The sequence below is a fragment of the Xenia sp. Carnegie-2017 genome, unplaced genomic scaffold, assembly GCF_021976095.1.
Source record: "Xenia sp. Carnegie-2017 unplaced genomic scaffold, XeniaSp_v1 HiC_scaffold_4, whole genome shotgun sequence".
NCBI lineage: Eukaryota > Metazoa > Cnidaria > Anthozoa > Malacalcyonacea > Xeniidae > Xenia > Xenia sp. Carnegie-2017.
This window is the reverse complement of record NW_025813504.1, coordinates 1,314,957-1,337,699: the sequence shown is the minus strand read 5'-3', so window position 1 is coordinate 1,337,699 and position 22,743 is coordinate 1,314,957. Positions and strand designations below refer to the sequence as shown.

Here is a 22,743-nt window from a genome sequence, read left to right as displayed (position 1 = left end):
TATACACACGTGAGGCTAGTGAACGTTTGCGATAAACGGAACGCAGCTGCAATGCCTCGTACGTGGGTTAAGCCACACGTCCTTACAGACCAGATTTTCGAAGCATTTGGGAAAATTTTCCTTGCAGGTAACCAAATGTCAAGCCCTGCAACGAAAACAACCGTGCACCATTTAACATAGAAAGCCTGCAAATTTGTCTTGCTATGTAAATAATCTTTACTAACTGTATTAAAACAACAGATTTCTAAAGAAACAATGCAGATGATTTCTAAAGCACAACCAAATATGAGGGTATTATACGTTACTGAGAGCAAAGTTCGAATACAAGCACGATATTTAAAGTAGAAATTCGGTAACTTCCATACAACATACGATGATCATAAATAGCGTTGGACGATTATCAAAAAAATCAGCTCATGATTATTTTTTAGGAAATTATTACGATATTCGATAATATCGCGATAAATACGATAACAAAATGCACCACATTGTTTTTAAATTTTGATCAATAAAATGAACTAAACATAATCAACAAAGTAACTAAAGTTTTATGATAGTTACTCAATATTCAATAACAGTTACCGGATGACACAAATGCAGCGGGCACACAGCGCAAGCAAAGCATGCAATTTCATTGTTTAGCGCATCAATACATAAATATCAGTGATTTAGTCTAGCTTTTGTACTTTACTATATCGTATTAATTTGGTAAATTTATGTTTGAGCTACGTTTTCCGGAAATAAAAAGAATCATTTGGGTTCTATAAAGCTAAATGTACATACAAGCAAAGCAATAACATGATAGTCATCAAGCATGACAATAACTTCGATAAATCAATTTATCGAAAAATCACTCGACCTAATCATAAATGTGTCAAAGTGTTTGTAAACATCACAATACCTTTTCAAACATGAAGTCAATAACAGCAAAATTTTTTATGGTCTATTTTGTAGAGGCTGCATAGTCCATTGATAAGAATAGCTCTGGGTGTTGATGCAATTGGGGCTTAAGAGAATAATAAAGACAAGCGTACCGCTGTTTCAACGAACTGTGGTGTCTATTCTGAATCTGCTGGATGCATTGGAACGCATTAATTGCTTGGACAGTTTTGGCTTGGTCCACACGATTTGATATATCAATACAGGTACCACGGTGACCTGCTCCGTCACTGGATTAAGAAAATAAATATTTTCGTGTTTGTTGCAAAATTCATGTAGAGATCTTCACTCAAACCTTAAATCACTGAATTATAACCACGAGAGCGACGGGGTTAATCAACTGCTAATATTCCAGCGACACATGTTAAAGTGCACTTTTCCATTTACATCAGCAGCTCTCTATGAATCTTCAACTTCAGATTAAATTTCCACCATACTGTGAACATCTTTATGAACATCATGAACCGGCCACGATATGTCATGAATCACGGACCATACGACCTTTTTTAATATCCTAAGAAGCAAAAAATAAATAAATGTAACAAAATATGTAATCATAAAAACACGAAGGAACAATCAAGAGCAGAAATCCACTTATTTATTCTGCAAAACAATTAGGAATATAAGGAAGGAACATTAATTAAGATAAAGCAAACATTTAAATAAACACAGTAACGTAACCAGTCTGCAGGTTTACTCCGCTTTGTAAATTTTGAAGGATTAGTGATCATAAATTTGGTAATCACAAATTTACTTTTAATTTGTCTAATTAGAAGTTAATACACTAGAAGTATTTTTTAGAAATCTATTGTTCTTACGGTCAGTAAACACAAAAATATTTGCCGCAACTGTGTAAAACACTATTGATATTGCGCATTTAATAAATACTACGGGGTTTTTTAAAAGAAGCATTTCATATTAAAAAAACTAATCGTAATTTCAACGTTCACGTTTCTCGTTTTAACATCATATTCAGCCTGTAATTACACTCATAAATTAGTTCCAACCAGTATTTCATTTTAATATTTATAATCTACTGATAATTGTATCACTGCATCATATTACTCTTATATAAATTTATCATGCATATACATAATATTCTTATTATACTGAAGATGCAATCATAAGATGTTGAAACACATTTATTTTAAAACAACTCGTCGTATTTATTAAATGCAAAAAATATTTGCATAGCGAGAGTAAAGTCAGACTGACTACGCTACTGCATAAACATATACATATGAACTTTCTATGAAAGGGAAGTGTATTGATTTATTTGCAACCAATTATTTAAAGCAGAGATTTAAATATGTTTATAGAAGTTTCTTTTTATCCGAATGATTCTGACTTTTCTCTTATAGAAACGTATTGATTGTAGGCACGTGTTTCTGATTTTTCCTTTAAGATAATGAATATTTTATTGTTTTATTGCAGGTATGTCGAAGCCTGTAATTGAATGTTGAATCTTCTTTAATGATGAACAAATGGTGTAAAAGCACAACAAAGAAGTATCAAAAGACCAGTTGCTAAAAATACTATCTTCACACAATTATAAAAGTAACTAGTATGGAATGAAGATACTGGACTGGATTACTTTGACTTTAATTTTTATATACAGCTATACAACAATTGTAACTATACAAAAAATCACTCCACACAAAGACTGGAACACATAATGACTTAAGTTTCAACATGAGATCACTTTTTAAAGGACACTAATCACCAGACAAAAGTATATTAAAACTTTTTACATTGATCATATCAGATAAGGCGACTCACAATTTTGATATCTGGAATTCAACTATAAGATTCACTTCTTGAAGATATCAAATATAAAACCACAGATCATACCAAAAACGTTTTGATCTACATATCAAATTGCCTGTGATTCTTGGTTTTCTAATTTATTCGTATAAATGTAATTTAGAGAAACTGTAGTACTAAATTTCAATTCAGAACTATTCCTGACTTGCAACCATTCTCTTGAGATTTACTAAACAATGTTGCTCGCACAAATCGGCTGGTGCCAACAATAACACAAATAAAATATTCATCTCTATCAAACCGCCAACATGGCTGAATTGCAAGTGAAGAATTCACTCTCATCAAATGTTGTCAGTAGATGTTAAATAACTTCAACACGCATTTTACTGCACGTTCGAGTACAAGAGTTTAGATTGATCCTAACGAACAGCCAATATGACAAGAATAGAAAGCAACCCGGAGCAGCAACTGCACCAGTAAAAGCACCATCATTTCTACCGTTTGTAGGATATAAATGAATGACAAAGATGAACTTAATAAACATTAAGTGAGCAGGAGGCGGACAAAAAAAGCAACTGAACTATAAATAACACGTGATTACTTGAAGATATCAATAGACTACTTGATATTACATGACGAGAAGAAACTGTTTTACTTGGGGTTCGTCTGCTCATATTCTTAGGAAGTGAAAGCTCATACATCATAATCGTTGGTGTGTGTTCCAACTAATAAAAACTAATGAATCGGAGAAACTCGTGATAGGGTTGGCTATATTTTTCATATCTAGAGTCGAGAATCTCTGAATGATATTTTGTACTTCTGCATTTGTAACAATTTGATATTTTACTCATAATTCAAACATAATACGAACGCAAATATAAATTTTAAACGGGTTTAATGTTGCGGAAGTTTAGTACCGACTACCTAGATCAGTCTTTTGGTGGGTGTTCTGGCCAGTGTTGAAAAACAAGGAGAGGGGTTGACAAAAAACTATAGGAGAGAAGGACGTGTTGGGCGATCATATGCATTTTTCTTGTTTTGTAAAATCTTGTCTGGTAGCTTCAAACCCATTTCTTTTTTTTTCGTTGATCTCTAGTCTACAGCCAAACATAATGCTCCTAGCACTCTAGCAATCAAATTATCAGAAAATTCAATTAACTCGATAACTTTGAATGAGTTTAAAATGAATATTATATTGGGGATAATAAGCGAAGACACGAAAGAACAAGAACAGCAACATTATACTAACACAAATATAGTTGGTAACAAAGTAAACTCCTTCCACTTAAACTCCCTGTTTCTTACGTCAGGTAAATTAATGAGATGACAGTGTGTACATATTCATATATATTCCATTGACTCCAAAATTATGAATGAATGAAAATCCCGTTCCCCCCAACTTATTTAAATAAATTACTGAGCATGCTACGCCACTGTTTGTTTGTAATTTAACTTTATTTCTTATTTAATGTACTTAGATAAAAAGTATTACAACTATTATCCTATTTCAAATATTGACTACATCCTTAGCCTAAAAATTTGATGTTATGTTCCAAATTGTTTTCAAATACTCTTCAGAATCATTCACTCTCGTTCACTCTTATAGTTAAAAGGAAATAAAATTCTATGCTTAATCATATTCTTCTATAGTACGTTAAATTTCAGAAAACGTCTAATAATTTCATGAAAAAATTCAACTTCCCCATTTTGAGAACTTTTAGTAGCCGTCAAATAACTACAATACGCAGTTCACTGCACTGTAGCAGAGTTTGAATTGATCCTAACAAAAAGAATGACCAATATGACAAAAATAATGAGCAAAATTGCAGCTACAACTGCAACAGCAATGGCTCCAATTTTTCCACCGTCTACAAGATAAAATTGAATGACAAATCATAACATTACCAACAAATATTGTCTTTCAACGATCATTTTTGTAAAGCTGAGGGTGTAACCGCTCTCACACCTCATGTATTCATCCTTGTTAACTATTCATGATTTATTTATGGTATAAATTAGGTTTGGAACGCAACGAAATTAGAGAAGAGGTACACAAATCACTAAGGGAGTTATTTGTAGGAATTAAATCGGTTGTATCATCAAACAAAATGTATATTCATTGTTAAAAATTTTCAGGCATTTTACTATACTGAAATTTGCAATGATCTTGAAGCATTGCACTTTAGACATCGATAAACTTCCTTATGCTACTGAAGACTTGTGCTTTTGGGCAGTTGCTGCCACTGGACTCCAGTCAGTGGAATAATAATCACCCTGAAACGAAGTGAACATTTATATTTGAATAAAAATTGCAGCAATCAATGCTGATGAAAACGTAAATAAATGGTCGCACCTGATCATTTATGAAAACGCGCTGAAATATTTTGTAGCTAGTGCCAATCTTCAACGGGCCATTATAATAATTTTCACCATTGGAACGCCGTGTTGTGTTTTCACCATGACCAAGTGTAAAATCAGGCTTAAAGTCTCTGCGAGAGACTACAGCAGCAATATACGGCATTGGTTGTGTGGAAGATATGGCCTTAGAATAAGTCACTAAGTCTGTGTTTTTAAAGTTAGAAGGCAGTCGACTCTCTTCTGTGACATTTTTCATCGCGACTACATAGAAATATCTGCAAATTTAAGGCAAAACATTTTTTAAAATACATGCATAACCTCTGCTTTTGTTAATGGTTAAAATATATGTTATGCATGCATCCGCAATGCCAAAGAAAAGCGACGAGTCATCAAAGCTTTCGCCAGAGAGATATTTAGACTACCTCGATCCCACATGAAACCAACTGTCCTATACTTAGCCATGAATCCGAAAAACTCAAAAAATACTTTTAAGTTCCTTTAAGTTTTTTTTACAATAATTTGCTCTAGTAAAATACATAGTTACCGATATTCCAAATTTGGATTTTGCAACAAATAAGTCAACGTATTTCCAATCTGCTTGGTGGACAGTTCAGGTGCCACTAAATAAATAAACTTGAATAAATTTATCATCTTAAACAAACCTGTGCATAAACCATAGACAACTTACATCCATTTGTAAATACCCATGTAACATTGCTGTAACATCCAGATCCCACTATTGTAGAAGCTAAAACACGAACATAATATTTTGTCCCTGGTTTCACATTATTTATGTCCAAACGCTGTTCCTCGATCATATACTTCATTGAACAGGTTTCATTCTCCAAATGTGTAATACAAACAGTGTAACTGACTATCTTTCCATTTGTTTTCTTCTTGTCTGGTGGCTCCCACGTAACTGATAACGATGAACTGCTTAAGGCGACAATTTGAACATTTAAAGGTGGACCTTCGGGAACTAAACAAAAATAAAACATTTGTTTTAAAGATTTATATAAAATATTAAATACACTTTAGAAAGAAGTCCTAACAAGTGTACACTGTCATTGTTAACTTAAATATAATACAGTATAAAAAACATGATTGAAATAAATATCGACCAGAAAAGATTTGAGCTTTCAAAAGTCGTCTATGGCAATAACACCATCAATGCAACAACAGCCGATATGTATACACAAAACTGATATGAACTCACCATCTTCAGCAGTTCTAAAAGTAGCTGTAGTTGATCTACCAAAGCCTTCAGAATTGCCAGCGGTTACATTAACTTTATACGTTGCGTAAGGAACAAGATTCGTAATGTTGTACGGTTTTTTGTCAGTTACCTCCAGAGTTTTATCAAAAACAATCATAGTATCCTTCAGCAAAATCAATCGATATCTTGTAAGAGAATTCGAGATATTTGTACCAAGTTTTACACCAGTTTTTTTTGGATGTTTCCATGATATCTCGAGGTACGTCGATGCAGATTTGGTTGCAATGAGATCTGTTGATTTGTCTGGGAGTAAGTCTGCACGATAAAAGAAAAATCTACAATTTGAACCATTTGTAGCCCCTAAGTGAAATAAGTGTTCTGCTTTTTCTCCAATAACACGTGTTAAACTTAACTGCATGTTGAAAAGGCTTGTTTCAATAAGTTTATTTCAACAGAGAAAGAAACTAACACTTCAGCCTTCATGGAAAATTGTTCTGTTTTGTCAACTAACTCATGTTTAATTTATACCAACAAATTTCAATGGAAAGATTCGCAAAGCTTTGGATTTAAGGTCACCAGAAAACTTTTCTATAGCCGCATCATTGTAACCATTTTTGTTTCCTAGATAAATCTGGAATAAAACAAAAAAATTGATTTTCGTGTATTTGCAGAGCAAGGTTAGAGAAAAGAAAGGTTTGTTTAACGATGTCCAGAGGAGAGTAGTTTATGCATTTTCTATGTATCTCTTCAAATCATGCACATAGCTACAATTTAAACTTTATAATGAAATGCAAGAGTCTTTCGTAATGCAGGAGTAACCAAGACAATCAACACAATGACGTAGCTAGCCCACAAATTTGGTCGTGCTATATGTAAATTTCTCAGAGCTCACTAACTGTAAAAACAATAGATCTCTAAAGAAATGAATAATGATAATGATCTGAAATTTACATAGAACCAGCAATTTTGCGTGCCGGCTACACCACTGAATCAACATCTGCACACAAGTTTACATATAAATAGCAATTTAAAAGTTTACTTGGTTTATAACTTCATTCCTTTTTTAAATTTCCCCTTAAATTTATAATATACAAATTCGAAAATTCTACCGTTACCTTCTGGGACTTCCAGTTTACACCATCAACGTTTGTAAGCAAGTAATATTTAGTTAATATTTAGTAATATTTAGTAATATTTGTCTGCAAGTGATATTTAGTTACAAAGCTTGAACTTGTACTGTCTCTAAAGATAGTGATAACGTTAACTGTATAAAGACTCGGAAAATTCAGTTGAAGGTAATGTTTGCCATTAGCAGCAGGAGCACACCATGAACTACCACTGGATATTCTTGCTTTAGCAGCACTACGACTCTTTGGGAAGGCAGTAAACCAAGAATCTGGGAATTTTTCTGCGTTTTTTAATAGAGGATTATCACAAACATGACCTTAAGTAGAAAAAGATTTGGTTGAAATGCATTATAACATTAGAACTGGTTTGATTTGATAGAGAGCAATGGTGCACTCTCATATTGTTCTCCATTCACGTAAAATTGGAAAAATTAAAAACTGTTTTCTTAAGAAAGAAAAAGAGCACAAGATATATTGGAGGAATACGACTGATTTTGCATGCTTTTATTAAATAAGGTTAAATTCCAGTTGGAATCAAGCCAGCTATGACAAGAAACCGTAAGTATCTTGTCAAATAACAACAATACTCTAGCAATTTAAATTCCATTAAAGAGGGAACGTCAATCGTATTGCAGAGCAATGACAATTGGATATTTTTGAAGAACGAAATGAAGTAGCAAGATTAAAATTAATTTAATCCTCAGTATTCGCAGCAATCCTGTTTTAATTATTTATTATTTAAGAGTAGCAATCATTTATATTTTGTGATGCTATATTTCTTTTGTTATGTAAAAGAAGAATTGTGAAATTCTCCAAGTCAACGTAAAATACAGTGACACTACGATGTCAGATGTAAGTCTTGATGATAGAGGTAAGTCATGATGCTTAACAATAGACAGATATAAGTTGAGAACACAAAAGTAACACATTAATTCCTTAAGCTGGATTTCCACTTCCCGGTAAGGACGGAAAACGGTAAACGGCAAACGGTACAGGCATGCGCAGTACAAAATGTAGTACCGCAAAACGGTATGCACACCGTACTGCTTTCCAATTTTAAAAGTTGAAGTCAAATCCACTTTTTTCCGCGGAATTCATACCGTTTCACTTTTTAGCCAACAAATTATACCACAAAAATTGACTCCTGGGTAGTAGCAAGATTGCGGATAATACTGAATGGATGCTCACAAAATTATTAAGTTTTCAGAGAAGCAATCCGCATGTCAATTATTATGGTAGCCAAATATTTACTGGATCTGAAGAATCCACGTATATATTGGATCAAGATATAATGCAGAAGACGACGGCGACTGAAGATGTTTCCAAGGAGCAGCAACTGCTTAGCCAAACCAGTAATAATACGATAGACAATTTTGGACATAACGAAGAGAGCGAGTACTCTTTACAAAGTCAGAATCACTTCAGTAGTAATTTGATTGATGAAGTGAGGAATTATCTTTGCCTATGGGATTTGAACTCCAAAGGGTTCAAGAACAGTGTTATGAAGAAACAAGCATGGTTAAAAATTTCAGAGCAACTCCATGTGCAAGGTACAGTCTCTAAATATGCATCAATGACAAAGCATCCTTTGACAAATGACAAACAGGAAGCTTATCATGTTTATTGTGGTAACCAGAAATGAAAAATCTCTCATGTTTTTACTTTGTTACATGCCATTTCATGTGTTTATACCTGTGTGTTTGCATACCTAGCATTACATCTAAAAAACCATATTGTTAGTTTTGTCCTAGTTATGTAAAGTCCATAGCAAAACTTCAGATGATATTGATATTTTGTTCATAAACTCATTTGCAGATGCTTTTATTTTTTTGCTATTAAACCAGATGTGTATAAAAATATTGCGAGTATTGCACATCACATGTTGTGTTGTGCTTTCTTTTTAAATTTGTGACTTGGTATGCTTTTGACAACAATTAGTTATTTTACCCATATGTTTTTCAGCAATTGAAGCAGAAAATGAGTTCAATAGGTTAAGAGAAAATTTCCGAAAGTGTCTGAAAAAGAGAGAATTGGAATCACGATCTGGAGCAGAAGCAAAAAAGTTACCCACATGTGCCTTCTTTGTTGAATTGAGTTTCCTTAGAGATAGTGTTTCTAATAGAAAATCAACAAGCAATGTGAATGTACCCAGACTATCAGATAGTCGATCATCGTCACCATTTGATTTAACTCAAGTATCCTCAGGGAGTTCCAATGAAATAGAAATTGCTGCACGTGGAATGAGAAATCCATCACCCAAGCCCAAACCATCCTCAGAAATCATAGCAGCCTCAACGAAAACTCGAAAACGAAAAGAAGATGATGACCCTTTGAATGCAGCTCTTACTGCAGCAATAGTCTAAGACATTAATAAATCTGGTGAAAACACAAATGATTCTGATTTACTTTTTTGTAAAAGTCTGGTGGCACCTTTAAAACAACTCTCATCTAAGAAGAACAAGAGAGCTAGAATCAAACTTTTAGAGGTATTAATGAGCTTTGACATTGGTGATGAATGATTAACTGCATGCTATATAACTGCATTAACTGGAACTATAAATACCATTTTGATGTTTAAGTTCTTGTTTTATTTAATTCTAGTGTGTTTGTTGAAGGTAAATTGGTTTTCAACTGATGCTTGTTGTTTTGTCATTTATAATTACAGTTGCTTTTTCTGAAGGCCTTATCACGATTAGAGCATTAAAATTCTGGTTATATGTGGGTATTTTTATACAAGTTTATTAGAAAACTAGCATACTTAAAACTTAAGAAATTACAAACTTTCTGCACATTATATATGTTCTACTTTACTCATATGTACATGTTTCATTAGTGAATGCTCCAACAATTGTCAAACCCAGTTAAAGATAACTTGTATTATTCATGTGTTGCTGTGACATGCTTCAATTGCCATGGTACTTGCCCTGCCTCAGACATGAAATAATCACAAAAATTTTCTCATATTCTCTTGGCTATTTTACTGTAATTATTAGAACCAAGTTGTTGAATGTCAGCCAACCCAGCTGTGCTATGAAATGCTTCTACTTCGTTGCGCCAGGCTCCTTTTTTAAATCCATAGCTGTTTTCGGTATTTGCAAAACCTGGAGGACAGTACCTACTTGCCTCAAAAGATTTGCCATGCATCAAGTAATTATGCAATGCCACAACTGCTTTTGTTGTACAAACGACCAAGTCAACTTTACCAATAATGGGGCGTCGCCAAATTTGGAAACGTGCAGCAGCTATGCCAAATGAGTTTTCAATGACCCTCCTAGCTCTTGACAAACGATAGTTATAAATCCTCTCTTTCAAAGAGAGTACCTCGCGCGGGTAGGGTTTCATCAGTTGCTCAGACAAACGGAATGCCTCTTCCCCAACAAAAACATAAGGAAATTTGTTTTCTAATCCAGGTATCTTCTCATTTCTGGGTAGATGCAAAAGATCATGTTCTATTGCATATCCTAGATTACTACTAGAAAAAGCGCCTCCATCACTATTTCTGCCCGAGTCTCCGATATCTACGAGGGTGAACCGGTATTGTGCATCGCACACTGCTAAAAGAACAATTGAGTGAGTTTTTTTATAATTAAAGAAACTCGACCCTGATCTTTCTGGAGCTTGCATGACTATATGCTTGCCATCAATTGCCCCCAAGCAATGTGGAAATTTCCATTTGCGATTAAAATCTTTCGCAATGTTCTTCCATTCGACTTCACTTTCGCGACACTTAACGTAAATGGGTGAAAGAACATCCCAAATAGCTGCCGTGGTCTCTCTTATAACACGGCTGATAGTTGTAGGATATATACGGAAATTGCTTGACAGCAAAGCGTGAGAGTTTCCAGTGACCAAGTATCTTAGAGTAACTGAGAGCCGCTCACTCGGAGATATTGGTTCTCTTTTTTCACTGCACTTGGCGATTTTAGGAGCAACAAGCTGCAAAAGTTCTTCGAACTGGGATACGGACAACCTGAAGTATTTGAAGTAGTATTCCCTATCAAAAAGTCTCATCTCTTCTACAAGAAGGTGAAACTCTCCTTTTTGCTTTCTTTCCTGAAATATTCTTCGAACCCACATTCTCTTTTTGTATTTTTTTCGCAGTTGCATTCTTCTTTTCAATAGCAACAGCATCATTAATGTTTTTGTTCTAAGTTTAGCCATGATGATGCGCATCTGTTTTAAAATGTCCGCAAAAACAAGAGGAAATTAATAAACGGAAAATTTCCTTCATGTGTACCGTTTACCGTTTACCGTTACCGTCCTTACCGGGAAGTGGAAATCCAGCTTTAAATTCTTCGCTAAAAATCTTTTTCTAACGTCATACAAATGTGTCCTGCAATACGTTAATACATTCAAAAAATTGAATGAGAATGCTTACATGTAACGTACGAGTATTGAGAGCCATCCTTATTTTGAGTGATGGCACATTGAGATAAATCGTTCACTTGCGCACCACATTTGACAATTCCAGGTATAAACGATTGATGCATCAAAGATGATAGTGACATTGAGCCTCCCCCAGATGCTGCGGTAGGATAACCAAGTTGTTTACAGATAATCGTCATTATTTTGTGCAAAAGACCTTTGTTGCAAATGGTGAAGTTTCTATACTTGGTAATAACATTCACGACACTTTCGTTCGGAACATTTGACTTAGACAGGCGTACATCCATAACTACACAAATCAAAATTATTTTTCCTTTAATTGTGATTATGGCGCATATCTTGAAGTGAAATCTGTGTTTTTAGAAGTGGTTTTATGAACATAAATATGACAAATTTCGGCCATGAATAAAATATATACACGGAGTTTGAATATTAGAAGAACACAGAAGGTGACATTAAAATAAAAAAAATTTTAGTTTGAAAGCACTTAACCAGAAATGTTTTCCACATTCTGATGGACAAAGTATCTTATAGATTTACACTTAAAGTTGGTAAGCACTGTTTTGATTTTAATCTTTAAGTTGACAATGAACTACAGGCAAATAAGTTGAACTGAGAACTTTTCTCTTGTGTTGTAAACACGAATCACAACAAAATGTGTCTAAGTGATTATGTGAATCATTAATGAAACGAGAACAAATACCGTTTTTTATAGGTGAGCGCTGCGTTTAGCTTGCAATTCATAGGAATTGTAATGAATCTATCTTTGTATATATATACAGTATATGTAAAAATTCTGTAGTGTGAAGTCATGAAAATATAAATACAAATGCAATTGTAAATGTCACTTTTGGCCTACATAGAATGGCCAACAGATTATAAAAAATAAATAGATTTGATAAATCAAAGTGACTGGAAGAAGATATGTTTCCATGAACAAAGTTTGCATTAACAAACTAAAAACACAAAATTCACCAAACCATTAAAATTATGAAAAATATTTAGGACACAAGTTTAAATGTCACATTATAAAAAGGCACTAAATTATACAATATGAGATAAAACTGCATAAACAAACCACGCCTGTTGAAAACACCCGACGAAAATTCAAATTTGTGTCAATTTTTCTAAATTGATAACGTACATAGTATAAATATGAGCACCATACCATTGCGCATTAAGGTCAAAATTTGTCCCGAAGCTCTTTAATAATAAGCAAAATATAATCTGCCCATATAATACTTACGATTGCAAATTTTTCTGTATGGCATACTTGTGTAGTTACATTGATATTCAAAGTAAACATATTTCTCCAAACCAGGACAAATATTCGAAGGAAAATGATTATCATCAACAGTTATATTACATTCTCTTTCACCATCACAGTAATTTTTAAGGTCACAGGTTACATCGACACTACAACTGTAGTGATAACTGTAGCCACAAATGCTTCCTTTTCGCAATCCACGATATTCTGCAACTTTTATCACCATATATTGATTATTAGAACAACTAACGTCCGATATATTTTTTCCATCACATGTTACTGAGCCTATTAAAGACACACAAAAAATGGCGCATATCTTAAAGTGAAATCTGTGTTTTTAGAAGTGGTTTTATGAACATAAATATGACAAATCGCGTCCATGAATAAAATGTATACACGGAGTTTTAATATCAGAAGAACACAGAAGGTGACATTAACTTAAAAAAAATTTTAGTTTGAAAGCACTTAACCAGAAATGTTTTCCACATTCTGATGGACACAGTATCTTATAGATTTACACTTAAAGTTGGTAAGCACTGTTTTGATTTTAATCTTTAAGTTGACAACGAACTACAGGCAAATAAGTTGAACTGAGAACTTTTCTCTTGTGTTGTAAACACGAATCACAACAAAATGTGTCTAAGTGATTATGTGAATCATTAGTGAAACCAGAACAAATACCGTTTTTTATAGGTGAGCGCTGCGTTTAGCTTCCCAATTCATAGGAATTGTAATGAATCTATCTTTGTATATATATATACAGTATATGTAAAAATTCTGTAGTGTGAATTCATGAAAATATGAATACAAATGCAATTGTAAATGTCACTTTTGGCCTACATAAAATGACCAAAATATTTTAAAAAAGAAATGGATTTGATAAATCAAAGTGACTGGAAGAAGATATGTTTCCATGAACAAAGTTTGCATTAACAAACTAAAAACACAAAATTCACCAAACCATTAAACTTATGAAAAATATTTAGGACACAAGTTTAAATGTCACATTATAAAAAGACACTAAATTATACAATACGAGATAAAACTGCATAAACAAACCACGCCTGGTGAAGACACCCGACGAAAATTCAAATTTGTGTCAATTTTTCTAAATTGATAACGTACATAGTATAAAATGAGCACCATACCATTGCGCATTAAGGTCAAAACTTGTCCGAAGCTCTTTAATAATAAGCAAAATATAATCTGCCCATACAATACTTACGATTGCAAATTTTTCTGTATGGCATACTTGTGTAGTTACATTGATATTCAAAGTAAACATATTTCTCCAAACCAGGACAAATATTCGAAGGAAAATGATTATCATCAACAGTTATATTACATTCTCTTTCACCATCACAGTAATTTTTAAGGTCACAGGTTACATCGACACTACAACTGTAAGGATAACTGTAGCCACAAATGCTTCCTTTCGCAATCCACGATATTCTGCAACTTTTATCACCATATATTGATTATTAGAACAACTAACGTCCGATATATTTTTCCATCACATGTTACTGAGCCTATTAAAGACACACAAAAATGGCGCATATCTTAAAGTGAAATCTGTGTTTTAGAAGTGGTTTTATGAACATAAATATGACAAATCGCGTCCATGAATAAAATGTATACACGGAGTTTTAATATCAGAAGAACACAGAAGGTGACATTAACTTAAAAAAAATTTTAGTTTGAAAGCACTTAACCAGAAATGTTTTCCACATTCTGATGGACACAGTATCTTATAGATTTACACTTAAAGTTGGTAAGCACTGTTTTGATTTTAATCTTTAAGTTGACAACGAACTACAGGCAAATAAGTTGAACTGAGAACTTTTCTCTTGTGTTGTAAACACGAATCACAACAAAATGTGTCTAAGTGATTATGTGAATCATTAGTGAAACCAGAACAAATACCGTTTTTTATAGGTGAGCGCTGCGTTTAGCTTCCCAATTCATAGGAATTGTAATGAATCTATCTTTGTATATATATACAGTATATGTAAAAATTCTGTAGTGTGAATTCATGAAAATATGAATACAAATGCAATTGTAAATGTCACTTTTGGCCTACATAAATGACCAAAATATTTTAAAAAAGAAATGGATTTGATAAATCAAGTGACTGGAAGAAGATATGTTTCCATGAACAAAGTTTGCATTAACAAACTAAAACACAAAATTCACCAAATCATTAAACTTATGAAAAATATTTAGGACATAAGTTTAAATGTCATATTATAAAAGACACTAAATTATACAATACGAGATAAAACTGCATAAACAAACCACGCCTGGTAAAGACACCAGACAAAATTCAAATTTGTGTCAATTTTTCTAAATTGATAACGTACATAGTATAAAAATGAGCACCATACCATTGCGCATTAAGGTCAAAAATTGTTCCGAAGCTCTTTAATAATAAGCAAAATATAATCTGCCCATACAATACTTACGATTGCAAATTTTTCTGTATGGCATACTTGTGTAGTTACATTGATATTCAAAGTAAACATATTTCTCCAAACCAGGACAAATATTCGAAGGAAAATGATTATCATCAACAGTTATATTACATTCTCTTTCACCATCACAGTAATTTTTAAGGTCACAGGTTACATCGACACTACAACTGTAAGGATAACTGTAGCCACAAATGCTTCCTTTTCGCAATCCACGATATTCTGCAACTTTTATCACCATATATTGATTATTAGAACAACTAACGTCCGATATATTTTTTCCATCACATGTTACTGAGCCTATTAAAGACACACAAAAAATGGCGCATATCTTAAAGTGAAATCTGTGTTTTAGAAGTGGTTTTATGAACATAAATATGACAAATCGCGTCCATGAATAAAATGTATACACGGAGTTTTAATATCAGAAGAACACAGAAGGTGACATTAACTTAAAAATTTTAGTTTGAAAGCACTTAACCAGAAATGTTTTCCACATTCTGATGGACACAGTATCTTATAGATTTACACTTAAAGTTGGTAAGCACTGTTTTGATTTTAATCTTTAAGTTGACAACGAACTACAGGCAAATAAGTTGAACTGAGAACTTTTCTCTTGTGTTGTAAACACGAATCACAACAAAATGTGTCTAAGTGATTATGTGAATCATTAGTGAAACCAGAACAAATACCGTTTTTTATAGGTGAGCGCTGCGTTTAGCTTCCCAATTCATAGGAATTGTAATGAATCTATCTTTGTATATATATATACAGTATATGTAAAATTCTGTAGTGTGAATTCATGAAAATATGAATACAAATGCAATTGTAAATGTCACTTTTGGCCTACATAAAATGACCAAAATATTTTAAAAGAAATGGATTTGATAAATCAAAGTGACTGGAAGAAGATATGTTTCCATGAACAAAGTTTGCATTAACAAACTAAAAACACAAAATTCACCAAACCATTAAACTTATGAAAAATATTTAGGACACAAGTTTAAATGTCACATTATAAAAAGACACTAAATTATACAATACGAGATAAAACTGCATAAACAAACCACGCCTGGTGAAGACACCCGACGAAAATTCAAATTTGTGTCAATTTTTCTAAATTGATAACGTACATAGTATAAAAATGAGCACCATACCATTGCGCATTAAGGTCAAAACTTGTCCCGAAGCTCTTTAATAATAAGCAAAATATAATCTGCCCATACAATACTTACGATTGCAAATTTTTCTGTATGGCATACTTGTGTAGTTACATTGATATTCAAAGTAAACATATTTCTCCAAACCAGGACAAATATTCGAAGGAAAATGATTATCATCAACAGTTATATTACATTCTCTTTCACCATCACAGTAATTTTTAAGGTCACAGGTTACATCGACACTACAACTGTAAGGATAACTGTAGCCACAAATGCTTCCTTTTCGCAATCCACGATATTCTGCAACTTTTATCACCATATATTGATTATTAGAACAACTAACGTCCGATATATTTTTTCCATCACATGTTACTGAGCCTATTAAAGACACACAAAAAATGGCGCATATCTTAAAGTGAAATCTGTGTTTTTAGAAGTGGTTTTATGAACATAAATATGACAAATCGCGTCCATGAATAAAATGTATACACGGAGTTTTAATATCAGAAGAACACAGAAGGTGACATTAACTTAAAAAAAATTTTAGTTTGAAAGCACTTAACCAGAAATGTTTTCCACATTCTGATGGACACAGTATCTTATAGATTTACACTTAAAGTTGGTAAGCACTGTTTTGATTTTAATCTTTAAGTTGACAACGAACTACAGGCAAATAAGTTGAACTGAGAACTTTTCTCTTGTGTTGTAAACACGAATCACAACAAAATGTGTCTAAGTGATTATGTGAATCATTAGTGAAACCAGAACAAATACCGTTTTTTATAGGTGAGCGCTGCGTTTAGCTTCCCAATTCATAGGAATTGTAATGAATCTATCTTTGTATATATATACAGTATATGTAAAAATTCTGTAGTGTGAATTCATGAAAATATGAATACAAATGCAATTGTAAATGTCACTTTTGGCCTACATAAATGACCAAAATATTTTAAAAAAGAAATGGATTTGATAAATCAAGTGACTGGAAGAAGATATGTTTCCATGAACAAAGTTTGCATTAACAAACTAAAAACACAAAATTCACCAAATCATTAAACTTATGAAAAATATTTAGGACATAAGTTTAAATGTCATATTATAAAAAGACACTAAATTATACAATACGAGATAAAACTGCATAAACAAACCACGCCTGGTAAAGACACCAGACAAAAATTCAAATTTGTGTCAACTTTTCTAAATTGATAACGTACATAGTATAAAAATGAGCACCATACCATTGCGCATTAAGGTCAAAAATTGTTCCGAAGCTCTTTAATAATAAGCAAAATATAATCTGCCCATACAATACTTACGATTGCAAATTTTTCTGTATGGCATACTTGTGTAGTTACATTGATATTCAAAGTAAACATATTTCTCCAAACCAGGACAAATATTCGAAGGAAAATGATTATCATCAACAGTTATATTACATTCTCTTTCACCATCACAGTAATTTTTAAGGTTACATCGACACTACAACAACTGTAGCCACAAATGCTTCCTTTCGCAATCCACGATATTCTGCAACTTTTATCACCATATATTGATTATTAGAACAACTAACGTCCGATATATTTTTTCCATCACATGTTACTGAGCCTATTAAAGACACACAAAAAATGGCGCATATCTTAAAGTGAAATCTGTGTTTTTAGAAGTGGTTTTATGAACATAAATATGACAAATCGCGTCCATGAATAAAATGTATACACGGAGTTTTAATATCAGAAGAACACAGAAGGTGACATTAACTTAAAAAAAATTTTAGTTTGAAAGCACTTAACCAGAAATGTTTTCCACATTCTGATGGACACAGTATCTTATAGATTTACACTTAAAGTTGGTAAGCACTGTTTTGATTTTAATCTTTAAGTTGACAACGAACTACAGGCAAATAAGTTGAACTGAGAACTTTTCTCTTGTGTTGTAAACACGAATCACAACAAAATGTGTCTAAGTGATTATGTGAATCATTAGTGAAACCAGAACAAATACCGTTTTTTATAGGTGAGCGCTGCGTTTAGCTTCCCAATTCATAGGAATTGTAATGAATCTATCTTTGTATATATATACAGTATATGTAAAAATTCTGTAGTGTGAATTCATGAAAATATGAATACAAATGCAATTGTAAATGTCACTTTTGGCCTACATAAATGACCAAAATATTTTAAAAAAGAAATGGATTTGATAAATCAAGTGACTGGAAGAAGATATGTTTCCATGAACAAAGTTTGCATTAACAAACTAAAACACAAAATTCACCAAATCATTAAACTTATGAAAATATTTAGGACATAAGTTTAAATGTCATATTATAAAAAGACACTAAATTATACAATACGAGATAAAACTGCATAAACAAACCACGCCTGGTAAAGACACCAGACAAAAATTCAAATTTGTGTCAACTTTTCTAAATTGATAACGTACATAGTATAAAAATGAGCACCATACCATTGCGCATTAAGGTCAAAAATTGTCCCGAAGCTCTTTAATAATAAGCAAAATATAATCTGCCCATACAATACTTACGATTGCAAATTTTTCTGTATGGCATACTTGCGTAGTTACATTGATATTCAAAGTGAAGATATTTCTCCAAATCAGGACAAATATTTGAAGGGAAACGATTATCATCAACAGTTACATTACATTTTCTTTCACCATCACATTAATTTTTAAAGTCACATGTTACATTGACACTAAAACTGTGGTTATAACTCCAACCACAAATGCTTCCTTTTCTCAATCCATGATATTCTGCTACTTTTATCACCATATATTGATTATTAGAACAACTAACGTCCGATATATTTTTCCATCACATGTTACTGAGCCTATTAAAGACACACAAAAAATAAGTAAATTAATATCTATAGAAGCTTATTTGTGAATTCCTCTAAAATAAAAGTTGATTTCATAAAAATGAAGTGTGTGATGGCAGTGACTTAACTGGCGCCATTCCTATATCTGCTGCCTTGCAGTGGTTTTTAATTAGAGTTTAAGTATATTTACGCTAACTGGATGAATATTATTCTCACTTGCCAAAATTGAATCCCTGATCTTCTTCATTTCTAGAACTGGTCGAGTCTCAGGTAGAAAACACTTTCTGTAAATACTATGCATTTATTATAGCGTGAATAGAATAGACCACCCCAATTTGTTTGGGTTATGGTATTGATGGTGCTGCTTTCTCCATTAAAATTTCCATCAGATAACCTCACATAAATTCCGTATCGGAAGACAAGACACCTTGTTGTATTCGACCTATTGATGGAGCCAGATTGTAAAAATTTAAAATAAGCTGACTCCTCAAACAATTCATTGTATACAGGAGGGGAGAGCTTAAATCATCCCCAACACACTTTCCTGACTGAATACGTTTGATGAAAAATCCATTCGTATCTGAAAAAGGACAATGATACATGATAAAATTGATTGAAAATACCACACTCTACAAAAGATATATTTTAAAAATAATATAACTTTATGAAAAATAATTTAGCATACTGAATTCTATCAATATAGGAAAAAACACTCCAAAAAAAAGTCATCTTGAAATTCAACCTTTCTAAAGAATTAAATAAACCAACAGCTGTTGAGGGTCATTTCGAAAATAATGGCGTATAAAACAATTTAAGGCATCCAGCATGGAGCATTGATCTAAAATACATGGAACGCTACCTGTAATACAAATCCCTAATAATTTTTTAAAGCCGTGATTTTACCCCAGACACGCAAGACTTTACCCCAGACACGAGTGTGTAGTCAATCAATTTTTACTCCGCGAGAGGAACTCGAAACACTAAACGCGCGTGTCTTGGGTAAAATCTCGCGTGTGTAGCGTAAAATATGGTTCAATTATTTGCTTGATGTAGCGTTCCACGTATTTTAGTTCAATGGCATGGAGACTGAAAAATTTTACAAACAAGTTGAAAAGTGTAAAAAATCAATTAATATAAATTTTCCGGCGCACGGTCTGTCACGATGGAAAAGCGACAGGTATGGTTTGTTTACGCAATTGAAATATTTGAAATATTTTAAGATTGTTTGCTGAACCTGATTTTTCAACTGTATAAACTCCCATGACTTTCGTTTTTGATGAAAAGGAAGTTTATCTAAGCACTTATACAAATTTGTAACCAGAAAAAGTTGTTGATTTAGGTTAGTATTATTCAAACTTGTAGACAAGGATTATATAATTCAATGTAAAACTGAGTTGTTAACTCTGTAAGCTGTACACTCTTTTCTGGTGGAGTTCATTTACGTTGTGCTGTGAAATAGTGCTCCTGATAATAAGAATACCAGAGTTGCACAATTTAAAATTCCAAACAATTTAAATAAATATCATGCCAGGGCTTATACAACGAAATTTAGTTCTACTGCAGTGATATGAGAACATTCTCCCGTTAAAAATATTTAACAATTTTTGGATTAAGTTGAGCATGATATAAAAGAATATTCCGACCGATGTCAATTGGATATCTACCGAAGCAAATCTGAGGGGGATAGCGCTGACTGCAGTCTGATTGAAAAATTTTTCCGGTTCGCTTTCGGCTATTTCCTGTAAATACGCGATAAAAACTGTCTGGACAAACAGTTTAACACTTTCGGTGTTTTTTCGTCTATATTCCCGATAATTTGAGCAGAGTAAAACACTTGAAAGTCTCGATGAAGATTCTACCAAAATATTTCTTGTATATACAGTTGTCTCATAAAGAAAATTCGTCACCTACAGGTAATATTCAATGTTTTTCTAGGTGATAGTGTATTGAAAATTATTTGAAGGCTTTTAGACAATCACAATCGAGATTGCATCACCGTTGTATTATAATAACAAAGCTTAACTAGCACAGATCAATATATGAACATCTTAACCCTAACCCTCACACCCATTAACAAACAACCAAAATCTTCCAACGTGATCGTTAATGAATAAAATCAATAAACCCGAAAATAACAAAGACACGCTCTTGAATTGAGCATTTACGTACTCTTTTATAGGTTTACATTATAATATATGTATTACGAATTAAACATGTTTGGCTGTTCCGGGGTGTATTCTATTAGCTTTGCAACTGCAAAGAAATTGACTTAAGAGTATACGTACATGATGAATTAAATATAGGTCAAAGTGATGTATGGATTTGAACGAAGCTGAATATGAAGCATTATAATCACATTGGTGTACTATAAATTAAACTGACACAGTAGAAACTAAAATGAACTGCCATTGCATGTACCTTGTCGTTTTACGTTCACGCTGATGACAACATAACAAATGTGATTTTGTCCACCGTATAAAGCATACTTGTAAACGATTTTGTGTTGTCTGATTCCAAAGCTAGCAGAACGTTTAAGATATGACATTTTAATTCTTTCATATATGTACTTATGTGAACACGTGAAGTTTTCTGGTTCTTTCCATTTTGCGTATAATGCTTTTTGTACAAGAGGAGAATGACCATAATCGACGTATGACAAAATAGTAAAGTTAAAAATAATCGGGCTGCATCCACATATCCCTAACAAAAAATCTTTATCTTTAGCTGGTTGTCCAGAGAAAAAGAACAAGTAGAAAGTGACACTCATTTGGCCACAAAATGTTACATACTATTCACATTGAATCTAAAGTCCTCCTTAAACCCAAATAGACAATAACTATACAGACTATATCATATAACTGCATATATATTTTTTTTTTGACTATACTGTCATATTACTTTGCTGTTGTAACAAGACAGAGGAACAATGAACGAGATATTATTCTGCGTCAATGCTGTGAAGCTAGTGTATCCAAATCAGTTGAGTACTTTAACATGTACCTTACCGGTTCAAACCATTTACTTTAGGTACCTTACTTTATTGCACTTTCTAAGAACACGGTTTCAATTACATATTTAAATTAAACAGTACCTCAGTAATATGAGTGTTCTGATTGTTTGCCAAGTACATGGCCAGTTGATGTTCTGTACTTACTGTAAATTGAACTGTTGTTTACTTTACCTTCAAAAGGACATATTTCACTAAACATTTTAAATCGCTC

General features: G+C 32.7%; 3 protein-coding genes across 3 annotated transcripts; all 3 read right to left on the bottom strand.

Moving 5' to 3' along the window:
• Positions 1-4,905: 4,905 nt before the first annotated feature.
• On the bottom strand, positions 4,906-6,771 carry LOC124455833 (receptor-type tyrosine-protein phosphatase F-like). The gene is made up of 5 exons (XM_047006452.1): positions 6,278-6,771; positions 5,750-6,040; positions 5,606-5,681; positions 5,057-5,336; positions 4,906-4,977 (listed from the first exon to the last, which is right to left on the bottom strand). The coding sequence occupies exons 1-5, from the start codon at positions 6,693-6,695 to the stop codon at positions 4,906-4,908; spliced, it is 1,137 nt and encodes a 378-aa protein (XP_046862408.1). The 5' UTR covers positions 6,696-6,771.
• Positions 6,772-6,794: 23 nt separating this feature from the next.
• On the bottom strand, positions 6,795-14,453 carry LOC124455832. The gene is made up of 5 exons (XM_047006451.1): positions 14,283-14,453; positions 13,037-13,342; positions 11,783-12,079; positions 7,543-7,721; positions 6,795-6,908 (listed from the first exon to the last, which is right to left on the bottom strand). The coding sequence occupies exons 1-5, from the start codon at positions 14,305-14,307 to the stop codon at positions 6,795-6,797; spliced, it is 921 nt and encodes a 306-aa protein (XP_046862407.1). The 5' UTR covers positions 14,308-14,453.
• A 926-nt stretch (positions 14,454-15,379) lies between these two features.
• LOC124455901 (protein eva-1 homolog C-like) lies at positions 15,380-18,146 on the bottom strand. The gene is made up of 3 exons (XM_047006508.1): positions 18,005-18,146; positions 16,761-17,066; positions 15,380-15,825 (listed from the first exon to the last, which is right to left on the bottom strand). The coding sequence occupies exons 1-3, from the start codon at positions 18,027-18,029 to the stop codon at positions 15,479-15,481; spliced, it is 678 nt and encodes a 225-aa protein (XP_046862464.1). The 5' UTR covers positions 18,030-18,146; the 3' UTR covers positions 15,380-15,478.
• Between the last annotated feature and the right edge of the window lie 4,597 nt (positions 18,147-22,743).

What these genes read in the sequence shown, in the direction of transcription:
- LOC124455901 (XM_047006508.1), bottom strand. Translation starts at nt 18,029, where the DNA reads ATGCCATACAGAAAAATTTGCAATC. An exon ending in ATACAGAAAAATTTGCAATC is followed by an intron (nt 17,067 to 18,004) that starts GTAAGTATTGTA and finishes TGTCTTTAATAG; the next exon opens with GCTCAGTAACATGTGATGGA. An exon ending in ATACAGAAAAATTTGCAATC is followed by an intron (nt 15,826 to 16,760) that starts GTAAGTATTGTA and finishes TGTCTTTAATAG; the next exon opens with GCTCAGTAACATGTGATGGA.
- LOC124455833 (XM_047006452.1), bottom strand. Translation starts at nt 6,695, where the DNA reads ATGCAGTTAAGTTTAACACGTGTTATTGGAGAAAAAGCAGAACACTTA. An exon ending in TTTTAGAACTGCTGAAGATG is followed by an intron (nt 6,041 to 6,277) that starts GTGAGTTCATAT and finishes ATTTTTGTTTAG; the next exon opens with TTCCCGAAGGTCCACCTTTA. An exon ending in GCGTTTTCATAAATGATCAG is followed by an intron (nt 4,978 to 5,056) that starts GTGCGACCATTT and finishes ACTTCGTTTCAG; the next exon opens with GGTGATTATTATTCCACTGA.
- LOC124455832 (XM_047006451.1), bottom strand. Translation starts at nt 14,307, where the DNA reads ATGCCATACAGAAAAATTTGCAATC. An exon ending in ATACAGAAAAATTTGCAATC is followed by an intron (nt 13,343 to 14,282) that starts GTAAGTATTGTA and finishes TGTCTTTAATAG; the next exon opens with GCTCAGTAACATGTGATGGA. An exon ending in ATACAGAAAAATTTGCAATC is followed by an intron (nt 12,080 to 13,036) that starts GTAAGTATTATA and finishes TGATTTGTGTAG; the next exon opens with TTATGGATGTACGCCTGTCT.